We start from the raw sequence: 21,434 nt of genomic DNA, 5'->3' as shown, positions 1-21,434 counted from the left end.
TTTGGCATCCACTGGAGGTCCTGGAACCAAACCCCAGTGGATACCAAGGGCCCACTGTGTTGCCTGTATGTGGATTTTGAATGTTGTGCCCCCCAAACCTTGCCGACGGAGGAGCATCTGTGTGGGTTTTCCAGATGGGTCCCAGGCTGTTCTGCCGCAGCCAACATCTGTCTGTCTCTCTGCCCTCGGTCTCCCTTTGCTCCCTTGGGCCTCTGCCACAATCGTGGCATTGTGGCCTTCCGCCTTGGCAAAGCGAGGGAGGGAGGGAGGCGTGGGAAGGAGGGAACAAGGGGGCTCTCTCAAAGGGTTTCCCATGCCAGCCCTTGGCCCTTTGCAGGGCAGGTCAGCTCCCGCCCCCACATGCCACACAATGGGGGTCCGGAGGCAGAGACAAAAGCACCGCCGGAAGCAGAGAGGGCACAGTTTAATGCCTTGGTTTGGGAGAGGGAGAGAGACGTTGCACTTGGAGCAAGAGAGTTTTCTGGGCAAGGTTTGCAAGACAAGGGTTTTTATCCTGGATAAGATCTGCATTGCATTTCTGTATCGCTTCATAGTGAACTTGGCACTCTCTCTATAATATCATTCCTAACATAACAATAATAAAATATAAAATAAGTCATTAAAACCATTCGTTAAAACAATCCAAAATGATGGGAGTCAACCTCGGAGTCCTGTGGGATCGAACTCTCAACCTTGTGGCACATCAGAAGCATCCGACGCACACTGCGGCACTCTTACTGATGTCCAGATGCCTATCTTTGTATTTACCTAACAAGGTTTTTGCAGCATAGCTACTCATTCCTAATGTTATGGAATGAGACTCTTGGAATCATAGAATTGAAAGGGATCCCAAGGATCATCTAGTCCATGTAGGAACTCAGTGAAAGCATCCCCATTGACAGATGGCCATCCAGCCTCTGTTTAAAGACCTCCAAAGAAGGAGACTCCACCATCTTCCAAGGCAACATCTTCCACTAATTGAACAGCTCTTACAGTCAGGAACTTCTTCCTAATATTGAGCTGGAATCTCTTTTCCTCTACTTTGCATCCATTCCTCTCTATCCTATTCTCCGGAGCAGCAGAAAACAAGCTTGCTCCATCTTCAGTGTGACATCCGTTCAAATAAATATCAAGTATTTAGTCTCCAAGATTCACGTTTTCAAGCTCTTTTGTAACCGGCGGGGGATTCTGGGAGGTGTAGTCCTTAAAAGCAATTCTTCCAAGATGTAAAAAGCATCTAAGGAAGTAGACTTTAGTCTACCAAAGCTCATGCTGCCAACTTCTTTCTTTCAGTGAGTCTCAAAGGTGCCGCAAGATCTCTCTATGTACTGATTCTACAGACTAGCACGGCTATATCTCTGGATTCTTCTAAACTGAGTAGGGGATTCTGGGAACTGTACTCCCCGAAACTTAACTCTCCCAAGCTATGCCTAGTCTGCTGTGGAATTCTGCCAGCAGTGGTCCCAAAAACGGCTACACTGGGGATGCTGGGAGCTGTAGTCTCAACCTGTAACTCTTCCAAACCTGAGGTTTTCCTCTCCTTGCAGCCATTTCCACCTTAAGCCATCAGTCCTGGCTCACTGTCTGGCCGTCTGCTGCTCCCATTTGCTTGCAGCTGTTCAGTTAATGAGGTTTCGGGTTTCTTTACTCCTTTTTCCCAGTGGGGCTTTTTACAAAACCCTTCTCCGACTTCCAAATTTGATATCTTAGGCCCAAATGATGATTGTGCGCACATATATATATATATGAGAGAATCAACATATCCTTGTGTCCCGTTCTGTTTCGTTCCTCTAAGCCTTTGTTGGAACATAACCAATTCTTTTTTCTTTCTTGCCTGCCTTCCAGTTGTGTCCGACTTGGGGCTTTTTTGGCAAGATTTGTTCAGAGCGGTGTTTTTGCCATGGCTTTCCCTTGAGGCTGAGAGAGTGTGACTTTCCATTTACTTGCCTTTGTCTACTTTGGGCTCAACTTGCGTTGAAACCTCGGTGGTCCACTTTTTCCAGACCATTTGGGCTACACTTTGCCCACTGGTGCCAGGCTTAGGAGTGGCTTGAACCACCCCTGCACCGGGATCCTTGGAGATCTACTGCCGGTTCGGGTCGACGAAACCGAGTCCAAAACGGATCCAGCGTGTCTTGTAAGTCAGCTCTCCCCACATTTACCATCCTCCTTTTACGCAGAGCAGACCTTTCCGTAAGCGGAGGAGACAGATGCAACGCAGTTTACCCTGGTTCCCACTCAAACCTATCTTAGACGTTGCCGCGCATCGCGCCTACGGTTGGGAAGTTAAATCCCGGAGTGCGATTCGTACTTGCCGCAGGGTACAAAAACGGCAAAGCCCATTTTTAAGGCCGCATATCCCACCTCCTCTCCCACACCAGAAAAAGCACATTCCTCCTTTGGCAACTTCTCAGCGGCCGTCCAAAGCTCTTAGCAACCTTGCGCCGGCACATTTTTGGGGGAATTAAATGCAGCAGGTGTTCCACGGATATCGGTTCCTCCTGAGCTATTTCTTAGCTAAGCTCCTCATTTCATAATATATTTTGGTGGGTTGTTTTGCCCGCCTCTTTTGCGTTCGCACCCGTGTCTTTCTCACACCGGGCCCAAACTTACAAAAAGAACTTTAATAACTGCACTTAGGCATCAAAAATGAAATGCATAGATATAGGATGGGAGACCTTAACAAGAGTGAAAGGGATCTAGGGGTCCTAGTAGACCACAAGTTGGACCTGTGTCGACAGTGTGATGCAGCGGCTAACAAGGCCAACACAATTCTAGGCTGCATCAATAGAAGTGTAGTGTCTGACTCTAGATCAAGGGAAGTAATGATGCTGCTCTGTTCTGCTTTGGTCAGGCTTCACCTGGAATACTGTGTCCAGTTTTGGGAACCCCAATTTGAAAGTTTGATAAGCTGGAACTGTGTCCAGAGGAGGGCCACCAAAATGGTGGAAGGCCTGGAAACCATGAAGCCCTAAGAGCTAGGTATCTTTAGCCTGGAAAAGAGAAGGTTGAGAGGCCATATTTATGCTGGAGACCAGAATCAGCCAGGCAGCTCTACAGAACTTGGAGGATTTGCTTTTCAGGGCTTAACAGCTCTTTAAAATCCCTTGGCCACCTGTTCAGCACTTGGTTGGGGGATTCTGGGAGTTGAGGTCCCTTAAAGCAACCTTTCCAAGCTCTGCAATGCTGCATGCAATGTAACGATTGCAGACATGTGGTGGCTGGGGGATTCTGGGAGTTGAGGTCCCCCATAGCAACGCTTCCAAGCTCTGCAGTGTAGCATATGGCGTGAAGATTGCACCCGTATGATTTCCATGCGTTGGCATTTGATCTGAAATGTGTGCCGCATGAGTAAGAACACGAGGCGCTTCCTGCCACATCACAGCCGAGTTGCTTGGCATCTTGTCTCTAAATGCATCCCAGATTTGGAACAAATGTCCCCCTCCTCCATGACTTGGAAATGAGAGACGCTGGTGGAATCGAACCTGGGACCTTCTGCACGCCAAACAGACACTCTGCTCCTGAACAACAACAACTCATCCGTTGTAAGATCGTCTTGCACCACAACAGATTGTTCTTTGACCATATAGTTTAGTTCTGGTTGCTTAACCGGAAGCATGTCTTGGGCAGAGACCTGTCCTTGATCTCCCTGACCAGAGAAGGCAAGGATTTGAACTCAGGGCTTTGGGCAGTTGTTGTACCACTAACTCCCTCTCATAGGCCAAAGTCAAGCTCTTTGTCCCTTTACTCCGAGTAGCTCAGCTGGATATATAGAAGGCCTTTCTCATCACCCGCCTTTGGGACACGGCAGGGATTGAACCCAGGGCCTTCGCACCCAAAATGCCAAATAAGGGACAGTCAAAATTCATGGCACTCGGGGCGACAACCAGGAAGCAGCCGTTAACAGCCGTTGTGTTGTGTTACTGAAACACCCCAAGTGTCGATTTCGGTTAACTTTAGCCCTGCGTCTACAGTTGTCCACATTCATACATTTCCTAGAACTGAAAGGGAGCCCAAGAGGGCATCTATTCCAATGCATTGCCATGCAGGAATACCCAGGTCAACCTCTGGACCTCAAGGCAAGGAAGGAGGGAAGGGAGGGAGGGAAGGAAGGAAGGAAGGAAGGAAAGAAGGGGAGGGAGGAAGGAAAGAAAGAAAGAAAGAAAGAAGGAAGGAAGGAAGGACGGGGAGGAAGGAAGGGAAGGGAGAGGCAGGGAAGGAAGGAAGAAAGGATGAGCTGCTAGGAAAGAAGGAAGGAAGGAGGCAGGAGAGGAAGGAAAGGAAAGAGGCAGGGAAAGGGAGGGAGAGAGGCAGGGAAGGAAGACATAGGGAGGGGAAGGAAGGAAGAAGGAAGGAAAGAGGCAGGCAGGGAGGGAAAGAAGGAAAAAAGGAGGAGAAAAGACAGGCATGGGAAGAAGGAGGGAAGGAAGGGGAAAAAAGAAAAGAGGGAGGAAGGAAGGAAGGAGGCAGGCAGGCAGGGAAAGAAGGAGGGAGGGAAGGTAGGTAGGTAGGTAGGCAAGGAAGGAAGAGAAAGAAAGAAAGAGGCAGGCAGGCAGGGAAAGAAGAAAGGAAAAGGCAAGGAAGGAGAAAAAGAAAGCAAGTCAAGGGAAGGAAGGACAAAGAAAGCAAAAAGGAGAGAGGGAAAAGGCGAGAGAGAGAGAGAGGAGGCAGTTAGGTGTGCGTTGGACGTGCGAACCCTGACACGCGTTGGACCAAGTGCACGTGGGAATGCCCCTGGGGGCAGGCTCTGCAGACATGCGTGTCTATATGTGGCTGTGTGTGTGTTTGGCCTCCTCCTCCTCCTCTTCTCCCCCAGAGCTCTGCGATTGGCGCCCTCCTGCCCTCCCTTTCCCATCCATTCCTTCCTCCTCTCTTTACCTCCTTTCCCTCCTTCCCTCTTCTTCCCATTGCAGTTGGGCCTCCAGCGGCTTGGCCAGAAGAGGCAAGCGATGCGGCTCTGCAGGCGGCGACAGACTCCCTTGTTGGGGGGGTCCTCCAACAAGACCCCCTCCCCTCCTTTCGTCCAGAGACTGAACCGGATCAGAACCGGATCAGAACCGAGCCCAGAGGGGGGCAGGTGAGTTGGATTTGGGTTTTTGGGAGAGATGCAGCATCTTCACCTTCCTCCTCATCTCAGCATCCTTCTTCTTTTTGGACCCCTTCCATAATGATACCAAGACTGATTACTATATTAATACCCCTCAAACCTGAGACCCTTTTCCTATTCATCCCAATTTGGGGGGGGGTCTCCAAGGGGCAGAGAACACGCGTTTCAAGGAGATGCGTGTAGTGGGTAACGTCTGAATGGGGTCTGAGGATGGGGTCACTAAAAGGATGGTGGGTTTTTGGGGGGTCTCAAAAAAGGGGAGCCCCCCCAAAAAAACAAGATAGGGAAGGGGGGGGGAAATATTAACAAACGTGTCAGAGTTTGCTGAACCCAAGAAGGCATTTTTAACTCTGTATATATACATATACATTCACCACATACATATATATACGTAGTGGCAGTCTGCCATTATTGGTACCCCTTTGACCCCTCCATTGATGCCCCTTTGCTTTTTGGTTTGGTTTTGGGCCAGAGAGTATCCCCTTGGAAGAAGTCCCTTGATTTTAAGGTTAATATATAATATATATAGATATAGAATATATTACTGTATATATAGTGTGTGTGTTTGTATATAATTGTATTGTTTATATATTTGATAACCCATATATAAATTTATATATTATTGAGTTATACATTTATTATAAACATATAAATAAATGTATATATTATATAATATATTAAAACCCCATATATATGTATATATATATAATTTAATATTTATATTTATATATTTATAAAATATAAAACAAATGTTTGTGTGTGTGTAAGATATATATTATATCCATATATATATTATTTATATATTTATAAAATATAAATAAAATGTTGTGTGTGTGTATATAAATATTATATAGAATGATATTTATATTTAATTATATATTATGAAATATATAAAATATATTATTATTATTTATATATATGTGTGTTATGTATAAATTATGTATTGTGTATGTAATATATATATATATAAGATATATATTATATATATTATATCTATAATATTTTAGATATTATTTATGTATTCATTTTTTTACTTTGGTGTCCCTATTATGGGTTTTTCTTAGCCAGTTTCTTCCAAGGGGGTTTGCCATGGCCTTCCTCTGAGGCTGAGAGAGTGTGACTTGGCCAAGGTCACCCAATGGGCTTCTGTGGCTGAAAGGGAACCGAATCTGCTCTCCAGATTCATAGTACAAGATGTGCCCTACTGGTTCTTTTATTTCTGACTTAGCCGTGGGCTTTTCATGGCCAGTTCCTTCGAGAAGGGTTGCCATGGGCAGCCCTCTGAGGCTGGGGTCTGTTGACTTCCGAAGGTTACCCAGTGGGTTTCCATGGCTGAGCCAGGATTCGAACCGTGTTCTCTCCAGCGTCATAGAGTGTCATTAACTCTTTCCCAAGGGCATTGTGGGGGGGGGGATGCTGATGTGGAAAGAAGAAGGATCCATTTTGTGGGGTCTATAGGAACTAGCCACGGTGCATCTTGCCATGAAGGCAGGTGCAATGGGGCTTGTGCAGGTCACTTCCCTGCTGGACTGGAGCCAGGTTGTGTGTGTAATTGTGTGTTTGTGCAAAGGGCACAAGTGCCAAGTCCACTCGGTTGACCCGCAGCCAGCTTTCGAACCCAGATTGACTCACTGCGGACTCTTTAGGTTGGGATTGCGGCGGTACTCTGTCAAAATGCATCCTTAAACCTGGGCACCGGGTACCACTTCATCTTGCGTCGACTGCAAGGTTACTCCAGAGGTGCCTTGGGAAGGATGGCTCGTCAGGAAGGAAGGTTTGGTCATTGCAACCATTGCAGCAAAGAAATGGCACTCTGCACATGCAGGGTCAGGGATGTGCTAGAAGAGACGGCAGGTGTTGGGTACTGTGTCAGGCTTGCGAATGGCAGAAAAGCAGCTTTTCCAAACATCTGGTGTTGTGCGTTGTGTTTGAAATGAAGCCTTCTTAAGATTGTGTGCGTTGTGCGGAGGAGACAAAATGACACGAACTGCTTGGTTTGAAAACACTGTTAGGATATATGAAGAATTAATGAGAGGGTTTTAGGGAACCCACATTGAGGGCCATTGAGACCTGCGCATTGTATTTTTGTTCATTACTGCCCGCACTGTAGAGACAATCCAGGTTGACACCGCTTTAAGTTGCCATGCTCAATGCTAGGGAAGTCTGGGAATTGTAGTTTTGTGCGGCGTCTCGGCTTCTCTTTTAAATTGCTTGATTGCCGCACCAACTAGAGTTCCCAGAATGTCAGAGCAACGAGCCTTGGCAGAAAGTGGATCAAACTGGATTATTTCTGCAGTGCAACGTAGCCTCAACTATTGCAGAGTTGTTGGTTTCCTTTTGCGTCGTCATCTTGCACATTTGATGACATTTGGCTTTGCATACTAGAGATCCTTTCTGCCTCCCACCTCCATTTCTGCTCATCTTGAGGACTAGAAACAGCATTGAAAATTGGATAGGAAGACTTCTCTCCTTAAACATTGGAAGCTAGCCAATTGGTGTGGATGCGTTGTGTCCCCCTCATTCCCAGCCAGCAGTGGATGGGGGCCTGTATTCTGATGCATCTGGAGCATGCGTTGTGATGGGAAAAGCTGGTCGAAGACGGAGAGCCAGCATGGTGCATGTTTGAGGGTCAGACTGACTCGGGAGACCAGGGTTCAAATCCCAGCTTTGGTTGAAACACTGGTTTACCTCTGTATCTTTTGGACTTCACTTTTCGAAGCCCCAGCCAGTTTGGGTAGCGGTCAGGAATGCTGGGAGCTGGAGTCCAAAAGGTCTGGGCTTCGTTCTCCGTTGCAAATGAATCACTTTGCGATCCAAATCGATGGATTGATTTGACAGCGGAGCGTGGTTGGCACAACATTTCCCGATTGCATTTTCTGGTTGTAAAATAACCGCTTCTCATTCGCGTCAACCAATGGTTCGATTCCAAAGGGACCTCGTTGCGATCGTCCGATCTTGTCATAAAAAAGAACGATTCCGATCCGCATTCCCGTTCACGCTTGCGCCGAATCGATTTATCGCAAAACACGTGGGGAAAAATGACCGTCAGAGAGTTCAGTGGGTCTGGCGCATGGCCGCCCGCTCTCTAAACCGCTTCGGTGATTGTCTCAAGTGCGGACAAGGCCATTTTAAATAAACGGGTTTGCAAACCGGTTTTAAAACATATGGGAATGAGTTTCCCTGGAGACACCAAATTTGGGAATCGCTGTCCTAGATGGAAAACATAGTGCAGGTGGGCCAATGGCTGCATGCAGAGCTCTTCATCATCTTCCAAATGCCCCCATCATCATCATCACCATCACCACCATCCTCCCTCTTCCACTCTTAGAGCGCATAATAATCCCCCATGCGAAGGGACTCCATTTGGGTCAGCGAGGCTCTCGCCAGAGACGGATTAATATTCTCCGCAACCGGATTATATTTTGAGTGGTTGGATTATGACTTCTGACAGATCGGGAAGGGCTCCCGACAGCCGGGGGAATGCTGCCCGTGCCACGTCTCAGGTGGATGCTCCTGGAGGATCGCTGATCCGCTTTCGCCTGGCTTGCGCATGGCCATTTTGCTTGCTGGTTTGGGGCTTTCCCCTGATTCCATTCCCTCTCAAATGATCTGGATATTTTCAGGCGTCATGAAGTGAAGCTTGTCACTTGACTCCATGGGCCCACTTGCACCTTTTTTCTTCACCTGGCCTGGCATTTGAGGGTTGTTCATACTTCTCCTGGGATCGGGGCGAGGAGGAGTCAGAGGGCAGAAGTGCGGTGCATTCATGCTCAGCTCCAATGTGTTTTTTCTGAGCCCATCCTTAGCCCAGGGCTCATTTTTAAAATGCCACACAGGAAATATGCACAAGAGTTCTTTTGCTTGTCTTTCTTTTGTTTCCTTTCCCTTCTCTGTCCTTCCGTCCTCTTACTTCCCCTTCCCACTCCTCCTCCCTCCCCTTCTGTCTTCCTTCTTCCTTCCTCTCCCCTCCCCTTTCCCACTCCTCCCCTTCCTGTCTCCTTCCTCTTCTTCCCTTCCACTCCTCCCCTTCTCCTTCTGCCTCTTCTTTCCTTTTCCTTCCCTTTTCCTTCTTTCTCACTCTCACCTTCCCTTCTGTTCTTCCTTCTTCCTTCCTCTTTCCCTCCCTTCCCACTACTTCCCCTTTGTCCTCTTCCTCCTTCTTCCTGTCTTCCTTCCTTCCCCTTCCACTCCGTCCTTCCCTTCCTTCCTTCCTTCCCCTTCCCCTCTCCCCTTCTCCTTTGCCTCCTTCCTTCCTTCCTTCTTCCTTCCTTCCTTCCTTCCTTCCCCTTCCCTTTCCCCTTCCCACTCTCCCCTTCTCCTTGGTCTCTCCTCCCTCCCTCCCTTTTTCCCACTTTCCTTTCTTATTTCCTTATCTTTCCTTCATTCTCTCTTTCACTCCTTTTTCCTTCTTTCTCTTCACTGCCTCCTTCGTCAGTTTTGTCCGGTCTTTTTCTTTTCTCCCTTCCCTTCCCTTACTCTCTCTCACTCGCTCTTCCCTTCTTTTCTTTTCTCCCACCCTCCATCCCTCTCTCTCTTTCTTTCTTTCTCAGTTCCCTTCCCTTCCCTTTGTTCTTTTCTTTTCTTCCTTCTTTTTCCTTCTTTCCTTCCTTCCTTGTGAATGGGTTCCTATTGCCCAGCTTTTGTCTGAGAGAGTATGACTTGCCCAAGGTCCTCCAGCGGGTTTGCATGGCAGAGCAGGGATTCGAACCCTGGTCTCCAGAGTCATAGTCCAACACTCAAACCACTACACCAATTGTGTGTGTGTGTGGGGGGGGGGGAGATAAACCAAAAACCCAATGCAAGATCAGGCCACCTTCCTGTGCTGCAGCTACACTGCAGAATTAATGCAGTTTGACACCACTTTAACTCCATGCTGTGGAATCCCTGCGCATGTCCTAGCCGTGGCATCTATTTGCGTCCTCTTGGCCAAAGGGGTTTCAAAACAGACAGCCCTTTGCTGTGCTTTTTGGGTGCAATCGGGGCATCAATGCAAAGGAAAGATGGGCTTCCCAAAGAGGCCTCCTCACTCCTCCGATCTCCAGGTCACTTAATGAGGCTAGATGCCTGATAGCCAAAACATTCAGGTTCTTCTTGTTAAAATAATGGCTCTCATCATAGCTGCAATAATTTAATTAACGAACCACTGTCTATGACAGTGGGAATCATAACAATCGCAAAAAAGGAAGGAAGGCAGGAAGGAAGATATTCCACTGCAGGGAAGGAAGAAAGGAAGAAAAGCACTGCAGGGAAAGAAGGAATGCAGACAGGCAGGCATTCAAGTTTTTTCAGACATAACCCCTTTGTTTCACATCCTGAAACCCAGACATCAAACGTTCCCCTAAGAGAGGGGACATAATAACAAATGAAAATCATGCCTCTGAGAATGCGCAGAGTGCCTTTTGATTTATATTCAGCTAACTGCCTCTCCTCCTCAGCTCTGTGGGATGTGGGGCAAAAGGAGACCGCATGGTATCCCAGTGCCTGGCAGACTGCAGCTCCCATCCGGCATTGCCCAAGGGCGATGGGTGCTGCAATCCAAGGGCGTTTGGGCCGCCCTCATCCTTGCATTTGAAGTTCAGTTTCCAGGAACAGAAGCCAGCATTTCAGGCTTTCGCTCTGCTGAGTTACTTCGTTGACATTGAAATAACTTTCATGGGTCTGTTTAATATGCACATTTGCTAATGTGTTTTCTGATCTGTAACCCCAAATATTTATGAGACGCGGAGCTGGGTCTCTCTCTGTCTCTCTCTCATTCGGCTCAAAGCTCCAGAGGGCAAGAAGTAGCAATGCCACCTGCCCACCCAAAAAAGCCATGCCAGGGCCCAGCTCCATGCCAAGGCTATTATTTATATCTTGGCCACGTAACCTGTTTCTGCCGGACGCCTGACTTTGCTGAAGGGCAGCAGATTTCCGCTGTATCTTAACTGATACCGAGGGGTGGAATAAAGATAATAAAGTAATACATATGGATATAAATGCACAGATGAAGCCGGGAAGGACCTTTCGGAAAGTGGTGCCCCTGGAGCAGGACTGCGCCAAGCGGCAAATGCCTCCAATCTATTACTTGCATACCCTGAGCTTTCCCAACAACAAGGATATAATAAAATAAGATGATACTAAAACATAATAGGATGCAATAGTAAAAATGAAATAATAATATTGTACACAATAGGATAAAACAGTGCAAATTAATAATAACCCAGGAGAGCCACATCTGCCCCAAGGAAACAGAGTCATCTATCTTTGGGACCCCAGTTTTCCAACAGGAATCGCAAGTTCTATCTAATGGTTAGAGACTTGGTGACATTGGCGCTCCAGAGGGTCACCTTCATCTCTGTCCGGCCTCTTTTAAGAGGCTTGGATTTGGCAATCTCGAATCGCTTGGTGACTGGGTGTACCAAGACAACCCAAGTCACCTGCCTTTGGGCCGTTGGCCTGTTGAATCATGGAGGGTAACCTGAGACCAGGTAACCCAGCGCAGTTTTCCGAACGGAGTTAATGGACGGCGGAAAATGAATACCTTTCGGGGACTGGGCAGGTAGCCAGTTCTTGTCATTGTTTCCACCTGAGCGGACAAGTCGCGCCGGTCCCTGAATTGCAAAATACCTCGGGGCTGGACCGCTGCGGCCGTTACGGATGCTAAGCATCTATACAAAGTGCTTTTGCAAACCTTGACCGCTTAATAGCAATGGCGGCGATGTTTATTTATAAGACATTGAAGGGTAGCCGTGTCAGCCATATAGCGAATCCTATACCATCCAGGCAATGATAACTTTATGGGACGAACCCAAAATGCACAATTGCGTGTTGCAAGTTTTCGAAGTCGCACTGGATTCATCAGGCAAAAAGGAGGGAAGGAAGGCGTTCTTTCCATGCGCACATGCCCACCTTTTTACTGAACTTTAATACTGTCGTGCCAACTTTGGGCTTTTGCCTTTCTTGTCTGCCATTGCCTTGCAAACCCTGATTTGGAAAGGCTTGAAATAGACTTCCTTTCCCCAAAGGGACACAGAGCGGAGCGGGAGGAGAGATGTTGGTGCCAAGACCAGGTGCCTTTTTGCAATCCAAATTTGTGTCCTCTCTCTCGTCTCTTGTCCTCTCTCGCCCCGCATGCCCTCTCTGCCTCTGCGCATGGATTTATTGAAAGAGAGAGATGGAGAACTGATGAAATTTCCACCACCGGCCCCTGAGGCTTGTACCCATCGATCGGGCGAGATTTGGCCTAAATTCTCTTGGAGGGCTGCAAAGGTTAGTGGCTGGAATGACAAGGACCTAACCTCCGGATCGGAGGGCATGGGGCGCAGGAGGGTGATGCTTCTGCCCTGTGTCTTACCTTTGGGGTCTCGGTTTGGGTCTTCAGGTGGGTAAAAGGGAATTTTCATTGGCTGACATTCCCATTCTCGGAACCGGGGTCATTTAAATTTGCCCTCGTTCAATCAATGTGTCTCGCTGGCGCACGGAGGCACCCATCGGCACAGAAACAAGCTGACCCTTGCATGGAAAGAGATGGCAAACACATGTCTGCCCTTGCCAGCCGTGTCGTTTTCCAGGTTCAGAGTTCGAGGGGATGGCTTCGTCTATAGTGCACACTGGGATGCTCTGTGGTTTGCAGCATTTCTACCATGCGCTCCATCTGGCGCATCGTTGGACATTTGTTTGTAGTATTTCTCCAGCTGGGAAGGCTCTCCCAAGTTGCTTATGGAGTGATAAAATGTAAAAGCAAGGCGAGACGGTCGCTTCTCTATATTTTGTTTTAAGACTGCGATCAGAGAGATAGAAGGAAAAAGCGAAGGGAAGAAGGAAAGCAAGGCAAGTTAGACTCAGACTACGTGGGGTAAGTTGCTAGCTTCTGTTTTGAAAACGATAAAGCACATCTTTAAGTGTTTCCAAGCAGGAATGACTTTTTAAAAGTAACTCTTCACATCCTAGGAGGGAAAAAGCCATGGGACAAATCACCTTTGTTTCGTGGTTAAATATGGGCGACGCATTTCATGTATTTTCATTTGTACTGTACATTTGAAAATGTTTGGCGGCTTGGATCCCAAAATCTACGTATGCTCAAGTCCCATTCAATACAATGGCATAGTGAAATTGTGCCCCTTATATAAAATAGCAGGAACAAGGTTTGCTTTGGGGAATTTATATCTCTTTAAAAGTATTTTCAGTGGTTGAACCCGTGGGTAAAAGATCTGTGGATGTGGAGAGTTGGCTGTACATTGAGGTTTCTGGGAGTCTGGTTGTTTAAAAAGCATTTTCAGATGTTGGTTTTGAAGCTGGGAATGGAGATGATGCAAATGTAGAAACCAGATCAACCCTTTAAACTGGGCTGCGGGGGAATAGTTGTTACACAGGAGGAATGGATTAATTCTTCGACTAAGAGTTGTCCCAAACTATTGGGATCTAATTTCTCCCAGGTCCCTTCTCCCTGAACAAAGGCGCCTTGTCTTTACAAAGAGATGGGGAGACGTTTGGGGCAGGTGGGTTCAAGTTGATGCAAGTTTAATGCAAGTTTATGACTCTGGTAGCTCCACATCTTCCTTTTATTTACTTGTTTTAAAGTATTTTGGTAATAAAAACCAACGAAGGCCTCGTCTGCGCTGCAGAAACAGTGCAGTTCGACACTGCTTTAACTGCCATAGCTGAATGCTATGGGATTCTAGGATTCTTGGAACGGCCCCTTTAGCATTGTGCAACAAGTCTGTTGTGCATTTCGGTTGGCCAATAAAGGTATCAACAAAGGATTTTGGTTTGTGTTTGCGTTTATTGAGCTACCCCTGAATGTTTTAAATGTCTCAAGGGTTGTCAAAGAGCTCTTCCAAATTTGTGCAGAGAATGTATATTTTGCAAACTCTCCTTCATGAGCGCTTATTTTTAAAAACGTCACCAGAACAGCCTTTCCAAAATCCAGGTCCGCATTCAGCCAAAGGCTGAGGGTTTCTATACCTAAAACCAAAACGAAACCAAAAGCAATGGCAATGGAGTGTTTTGGCGCAAACGGGCTTTCCAGAATCCAGGTCTGCGTTGAGCCAAAGGTCGAAAGTTTCGACACCTAAAAACAAAAAAGCAATGGCTCCAGACAGTTTTGTCTTGCACATGACGACAGAGCAGGCTTTCCAAATTTCGGTTCCATGTTGAGCCAAAGGTTGAAAGTTTCTACACCTAAAAACACACACAAAAAGAGTGGCCCACGGAGAGTTTTGTCTTGACAAGGTCAGCAGAGTAGGCTTTCCAAAAAGTTCAGATCCATGTTGAGCCAAAGGCCAAGAATTTCTACACCTAACAACCCAAAAAGCGATGGCTTTGGAGGGTTTTGTCTTGCGCATGTCAACAAAACAGGCTTTCCAAAATCCGGTTCCAGGTTGAGCCAAAGGCTGAGAATTTCTATACCTAACAACCCAAAAAGCGATGGTCTTGGAGAGTGTTGTTTTGCACATGTCAGCAAAACAGACTTTCCAAAGCCTGGCTCAACATCGAACCAAATGCTGAGGGTTTCTATACTGAAGAAAGCAATGGCCCAGGAAGGTTTGCATGCAACTTGGAGGCTGCACTTTGCCCACCCGAGGTGCAGAAGGAAGTGCACTTTGCACATTCTCCATGCGGCTGACCTCTCTTATTCCATCAAGCTATAGACCCATGGCATTTGCTCACAATCTGAACCAACGAAAAGCCCGCTGCTCCCGTTTGCCGTGTCTGGCAATACCAGGGCTGGATCCCAGAAGCGGCCCCGACGGCGGGCTTCCACATGCGCCTGCAAGGGCTTGGATGCTGTCCAGAAACCAGCCAGGAGCATGATGCCAATGCTGGGAAACCCAATCTCCTCCCCTTGTTTGAAGGAAGGTGAACTTGGTGGCTGTCTCTGCTTTCCTTTGGGCCGGAGAAGGGGAAGGGAGCGGAGTAGAAGAGAGATGAGTGCCCAGGTTTAGAAGACATTCTTCCTTCACCTGCCGATGGAGAGGAGGGATCCATAGGAGGTTGAGTTTATGGAAGAAGGTGAAATCGTAGCTGGGGAAAAAAGGACAGGTGCTCATCCTGGGAGGGAAGAATAATGCTTTGTCTTGGTTGCGGTGAAGGGGATACAGAAGAGAGTTTGTGCCCCAAATGTCTTCCATGCACCAAGGATGATGGCTTCATTTATTCCTCCATGCATATAGTCATACGGTGTGATCTTTCTCTGAACATTTGCATCGTGTCGTGAGCAAGGACTGTTATCTGTGGTTATAAGAAATGGCTGTTTCTGTTTTGCATGCTCCGTGTACGTCGGTTTGTGGACTAACACTATTCGTTCTGTTTCTCCGCAGGTGCCCTTTGCTCTTTTGGATTTGCCTCGCCGCTGTTGAACCGGCCGCCTGCCCAGAGTCCCCATGCCAAGGTGGGCTTGCCACGGCGCCGTGCCTAGATAAGGCACCACCAGCATGACGTACACCTTGCCGGCGCTGCTCTACGGCCCCAAGATGATCTCTCGCAAGAAGGGGCTCTTCCTCCTCTTCCTGGCGTTCAGCACCGGCACTTTGCTCTTGCGCCAAAGTGCCCACCTTAGTTGGTACGATCCAAAGGACGGTTGGGGGCTAAGCCACAAGCCTGGGGTGCTCGCGTCAACTGAACTGATCCTGATTTGAATGCATGTTTTAAACTGTTAATGCTTAATTTTGTTTTAGGGGAAGGTGGGTTATGGGGATATTGGATTGTATGGGAATTTTAGGTCCAGATTGGGGATGGATGTCACGAGATCCAGCACTTTTTTCAGAACCAGCAAATCCTGGGTCCAAAACATACACTGCAGAAATAATCCGGTTTGAGACTGCTTTAACTGCCCTGGCTCAATGCTAGGGAATTCTGTAGTTTTGGGAGACATTGACCTGTCTCTGTCGGAGGGATCCCTGGTGCCACAATAAACTACAATTCCCAGGATTCCCTAGCACTGAGCCAGGTCAGTTAATGTGGTCTGGGATTGTTTCTGCAGTATGTTTTGGACCCTGATCTTCAAAAGGGTTTTCTTGACTCTGTGTGTGTTTGTGAATTGCAAAAGCAAGGAAAAACTCAGGGGTGGTTTTGCCAGTTTCTTCCTCTGAAATAGAGCCTCCAGCACCTGGGATTTGTTAGCGGTATCCCATCCAATTCCTAACAAGGACTTATTCTGCTTAGCTTTTAAGATCAGCCAGGATCTGGTACTTTTCGGGTATTTAAGATATATATGTGTGTCTGTGCCTTCAAGTTGCCTGCTGATTTGTGGCACTTCCCATGCATTTCGTAGGGTTTTCTTAGGCAAGGGATCCCGTTTTACCCGTTCCTTCCTCTGAAATATAGCCTACAGCAAGTACTAACCAGGGCTGATCCTGCTTGGCTTCCCATATCAGCCGGCATCTGGAAAAACATGGCGGCCCTGAAGGAAGGAAGGAAGGTGAAAGGAATGAAAAGGAGAAGGAAAAGGAAGGGCTTTAGTGATGGACCCAGAAGCAAAATTGGGTGGTTTTGGGGACGGATTGATCTGTGGGCTTAGATTTCTCTACTTCAGTGGTTCCCAACCTTTGGTCTTCCAGTCGATTTGGACTTCAGTTCCTACAATTCCTGACTGTTGGTCAGGTTGGCTGGGATTTTTGAGAGCTGAAGCCCAAAACAAATGGAAGACCAAAGTTTGGGAACCTACTTGCTCTAAGTCCCTGCTCTAGTTTCTCCTCCTGACTCTTGCTTTCTGCCCCCGGCAGGTTCCCAAAGTCTCCCTCCTTCAGCTGTGGGCCGCTGCTGACGTCGTCGCGTCCCAAGCACACCGCCGTGGCCTTCCTGAAGACCCACAAGACTGCCAGCACCACCGTCCAGAACCTCCTCTTCCGCTTCGCCGAGCGGCACAACGTCACCGTGGCCCTGCCGCACCACGCCTGCGACCACCAGTTCTGCTACCCGCGCAACTTCTCGGCCCGCTTTGTCCACCCGTACACCCTCCCGCCACGGGTCATCGCCAGCCACTTGCGCTTCAACCACGAGGAGCTGCACCGCCTCATGCCCAACGACACGGTCTACATCACCATCCTGCGCGAGCCGGTCGCCATGTTTGAGTCGCTCTTCAGCTACTACAACCAGTACTGCCCAGCCTTCAAGCGAGTGCCTAATGGTTCCATGGAGGCCTTCCTGGACAATCCCTACCACTATTACCGCCCCCACGAAAAGTTCGCCATGTACGCCCACAACACCTTGGTGTACGACTTGGGGGGTGACCCCGAACACAACCCAGAGGACCCTTCCTACTTGCCCAGGTTCATCCGCCAAGTAGAGGGCATCTTCTCCCTTGTCATGCTCGCTGAGTACTTTGACGAATCCTTGGTCCTCCTCCGCCACCTCCTGGCATGGGACTTGGAGGACATTTTGTACGTCAAGCTGAACATGCGTAGCCCCGAGTCCAAGCTCAACATCACCTCCGCCCGCGTGGCGGCCCAGATCCGTGTCTGGAACGCCCTCGACGCCGGCCTTTACGACCATTTCAACGCCACCTTCTGGCGGAAGCTGAGCCAAGTGGGTCAGGACTGCGTCCGGAAAGAAGTGGAGGCTCTTCACCAGGCTTGCGACCGCTTGGCCCACCACTGCTTCGGGGGCCAACCCCAGTTGCGTCCTGCCACCCAAATAAAAAACAAAGAGCTGCGGCCCTGGCAGCCCAGCGCCAAGGTGGACATTGTAGGCTATGACCTCCCAGGTTCGGGACCTCCTTCGGATGAACTTTGTCTGAAACTGGTCATGCCCGAGGTGCAGTATTCCCGCTACCTGTTGAGAAAACAGAGCATGAAGAACCGGCGACGGTCCGCAGCCCATCGGTCAATACCCCCCCGGGGACTCCTACGACCCCCTCGGCACCCCATTCCCAAAGTAGCCTGAAATTCAGCATGGCAAATAGAAGACTATGAACGAGGGCTCCATTTTCTCTATGGCCTGCCTTTCTAGGGAGGAACTGGACCATGGAGGACCTTTCCAGTCATCCCAGCATCTCGTGAGACTTATTGGGGTTGTTGTTTTTGCACTATGGGGGCATGGGATGCTGGCAACTGTTCGGTGGTGACTCCCTGTTTTCTTTGCTGGGACTGCAGGATATTTTGTTCCTTCTTTTTGGCCTCAATCTCAGGATGCAGGCTTTTGGGATGAAAGTACGCGACTCTTCCTTGGATGCATTGCAGGTGCATGCAACCAGTGGTTGAATCCAATTTTTGGCCCCATAACTGTGGGGGAAAAGCCTTCCAGATATGGGGCTTAACTGTGGAGTTGCCATGCCTCGTGCGCTCGCTTTTATCGGAGGGTCTACAGCGGGGTACCATCAACTTGTGGTCCTCCCCTGTGTTCCTCGGTATATATTACTCGGCTGCTTTGGGTCCCATTTGGGAGAAAGGCAGGATATAAATTAATTAATAAATTAAATAATAATAATAATAATAATAGTAATAATGATAACCCATCTGGGTATCCGTTGGTGTAACCCATCTGGGAGAAAGGTGCCATTTTAACACTCTTTTAAAATGAAGTAGAGGAAGCCCACAAATGTAAGACCAAGCTGGGCAACTTTGCCAGTCCAAGGGCCAAGTTTCTTGTATAGTGGGCCCTTGGTATCCTCTGGGTTTGGTTCCAGGACCCTTTTGTGGGTACCAAAATCCATGGATGCTCAAGTCCCATTAAATACAATGGCAGAGTAAAAAGATGTCACTTATATACAAGGGGGGAAATCAAGGTATATATGGGAATATTTTCAAACTGTGAATGGTGGAATCTGTGGATACAGAGTCTGTGGCTATGGAGGGCCGATTTTATTGGCAGCCTCCAGAAGCCACACCGAATTGGAAGTTGCTTGAAGTCCCTTTCTTATATTGAAAAAACAAAACAGGGTTTTAATTTATTTTTTAAGCATGGCTCCGTGGTTTACTTTGCATCTTCTGGACCTTTCCAGGAGAGACAGTTTCCCCTTCTTTTTATCACCCCAAGAAAAAGGTTGGTCCAAAGAACTCTTCAAGGGGAAGCTTGAGGCCGCAAAAAACAACCTTCAGAGCCATGTTTCTGGATATATATATATATTTATATTTCATTGTTTAAATAACTGGAGAATGCCGCTAAAATGCAATATGTAATATCCTTCCGCTCTCTTCTGTATCGAGGGCGGGATTTTAGGACCGGAGGCAACATAACGCAATCCGCAGAGAGCCTCCCGGTTGCAAAAGAAAACCATTTTCTATGCTAAAATGTGCAATCTGGTTCCCGGAAACTGTACATTTTAAATGCAACTCTGCGCAGCTTTTTGAGGGGGACCCAAAAGAGACTTTTTTCCCCTCCCAAAACTGGACGCGTTTGGTTTTTTACAAAAGCTGCGCTATGCTATAGTGTTCATTAAAGGTTATAGTGTTAACTGGTGATAAAAACGGTCACCGCTAGGAAAGGTATAGCGAATTCCAATCTTGGACAGATTGCTCTTAAAATCCCTAGAAGCAATGGCCTCAGGGCAGATAATGCACAACGGGACGGCACACTCGCAAAAAGCACAACCACACCATTCGATGGGCTCGAAAGCCAATTGCAAATCCGCTTGTAGCTTAGAAAGGTGGAAGGACATTGGATTAGCGCTTTTGAAAATATGCCCATGTTTTAATGAACCTAAATCAGTGATAAAAAATGGTATCCCCTTCTAAAGTTAAAAGGAATTTGGAGATCTGGGGGGGAAATTACTTTTCAGGGCTAGAATCCTATTGGAGAACCTCATTTTTGACTTGGGAAACCAATTGGATCTCGGCACAGTGGCTTCTGGTGACGGTTGCAAAAGTCCGGCGTCACGATTCGTTTGGCGTTGGATCATGCCAATCTGAGGACACTAGGAACTGTATTTTTTACATTCCCAAACTCTGAATTGTATTTGAACCACCCTAAAAGTGTCCCATGTCAAGATCATGTCCTTTAAAAGAATAGCGATGGGTCCCAGAAATAGACAAACTAGCGGGATGCGCACATAGGAAAAGCACAATATTGTCAGGTTGGCATGGAGTGCCAACTTCTGCTCCACTTTGTAGCTGCTTAAAACAGACGAGGAACAAGGGATTAATCTGGATTAAGGGGGAGTCTCTGTCTGGAAACACTGCAGTCACTTCTGCCACAAGGAAGGGGTCATTTCTGGCTATCCCTCGCCTCTGGTCCACATGGAGAAACCCTTTCCTTCTTTGCATCATCTCCATCCCACATTTTAGGGCTAGTCTGCACATGGAAAATACTCCTCACTGAGTGCAATCCAGCCATGCATGATTTGTAGGAGTTCAGGTTTTTTTGCGCCTCTACTCCTAAAAACTGCAGAAAAAGCCTTCGCGGTTTTTACCGGAGTATCTGGAAATCCACCGAAATGCGCATTGTTGCACATTTGGCCGGCCGTCTGCTTTGCATGGATTTGGACAGCTGTCCATTTTTGGCAAAGCAAAGGGGAATAGATGGGAATGGAGGCAAATTTACTCAGGGAAGTGAAGACGTTGATGCGCATGTGCAAAAATAACACACTGATGTGTAGGCTAGCCCTTAGCCTTCCCAACTCTCCCAAATAAACTGCAACTCATGTCAGCATCTTTTGAGTATTCCTTACCTAAGGAAACCCTATGAAATGTGTAGGGTCACCATAAGTTGGCAGAGCGACTTTGGTCTTGTAGGATCTTTCTTTTTATTAGGATCCAACAGCGAGAGCCTTAAGCGAAAGACTTAGAGCCAGAATTAAAGAAACGTGGGCGCAGGGGTTTCTTTTGCGTGGAAAAAGATGCAATCCTTGGCTTTGCAATTTGGTGATCTACTATTGCTCTTTGGCTGTGAATTCAAATTACGAGGTTGGGTTGGGTTGGGTTGGATGGCCCTTAAGGTCTCTTCCCTCGATTCAATGATTCTCTCCCTTCTATGGCATCCTCCATTTTGTCCTCCGGAGTGACATGCCTCCTTTCCGCTTCTTTATTCCATGCTTCCCAAAGGTTCAGCAGGATTTTGCTTCTGCAGACCGTCCTCAACAACTGTTTTCTGTCCTAGCGCAGAAGACCCCTCTTGTGTTCCTTCTTGAATGAGAAATGGGAAGTCAATAATAATAATAATAATAATAAAGCCTGTTCCATTTGAGTTTGTTGTAATTATTTTCCTGGATGTGGTCACTTTGGAGCGAGATTTGGTTATGTATGCATGCACTGAGCGTAAAGGAAATATGGGCTTCGGGGCTGTCCTCCAGAGACAGAAACTAGTGTCTTGGCAAGAGAGAAAGTGGCTGCAGTGGCTGCTTCTTTAACAAGAAGATTTATTTGCTAATCCTCCTGGGATCTTCAGCAGAGATTGGCCCAGTTGCAAAAACCTT

General features: G+C 47.6%; 1 protein-coding gene across 2 annotated transcripts; it reads left to right on the top strand.

Annotated features, from left to right (window-relative positions):
* The first annotated feature begins 4,884 nt into the window (after positions 1-4,884).
* GAL3ST3 (galactose-3-O-sulfotransferase 3) lies at positions 4,885-21,195 on the top strand. 2 transcript variants are annotated; one of them, XM_042441083.1, is made up of 3 exons: positions 4,885-5,077; positions 15,406-15,647; positions 16,810-21,195. In XM_042441083.1, the coding sequence occupies exons 2-3, from the start codon at positions 15,520-15,522 to the stop codon at positions 17,966-17,968; spliced, it is 1,287 nt and encodes a 428-aa protein (XP_042297017.1). In that variant the 5' UTR covers positions 4,885-5,077; positions 15,406-15,519; the 3' UTR covers positions 17,969-21,195. The 2 variants fall into 2 exon arrangements, with proteins under 2 accessions (XP_042297017.1, XP_042297018.1); XM_042441084.1 differs by lacking the exon at positions 4,885-5,077 and having other exon boundaries at positions 12,836-15,647.
* Positions 21,196-21,434: the final 239 nt, after the last annotated feature.

Source organism: Sceloporus undulatus, chromosome 9 (genome assembly GCF_019175285.1).
Source record: "Sceloporus undulatus isolate JIND9_A2432 ecotype Alabama chromosome 9, SceUnd_v1.1, whole genome shotgun sequence".
Classification (NCBI taxonomy): domain Eukaryota; kingdom Metazoa; phylum Chordata; class Lepidosauria; order Squamata; family Phrynosomatidae; genus Sceloporus; species Sceloporus undulatus.
Note: the sequence above shows the minus strand (reverse complement) of the source record. Positions and strands in the feature narration are given on the sequence as shown.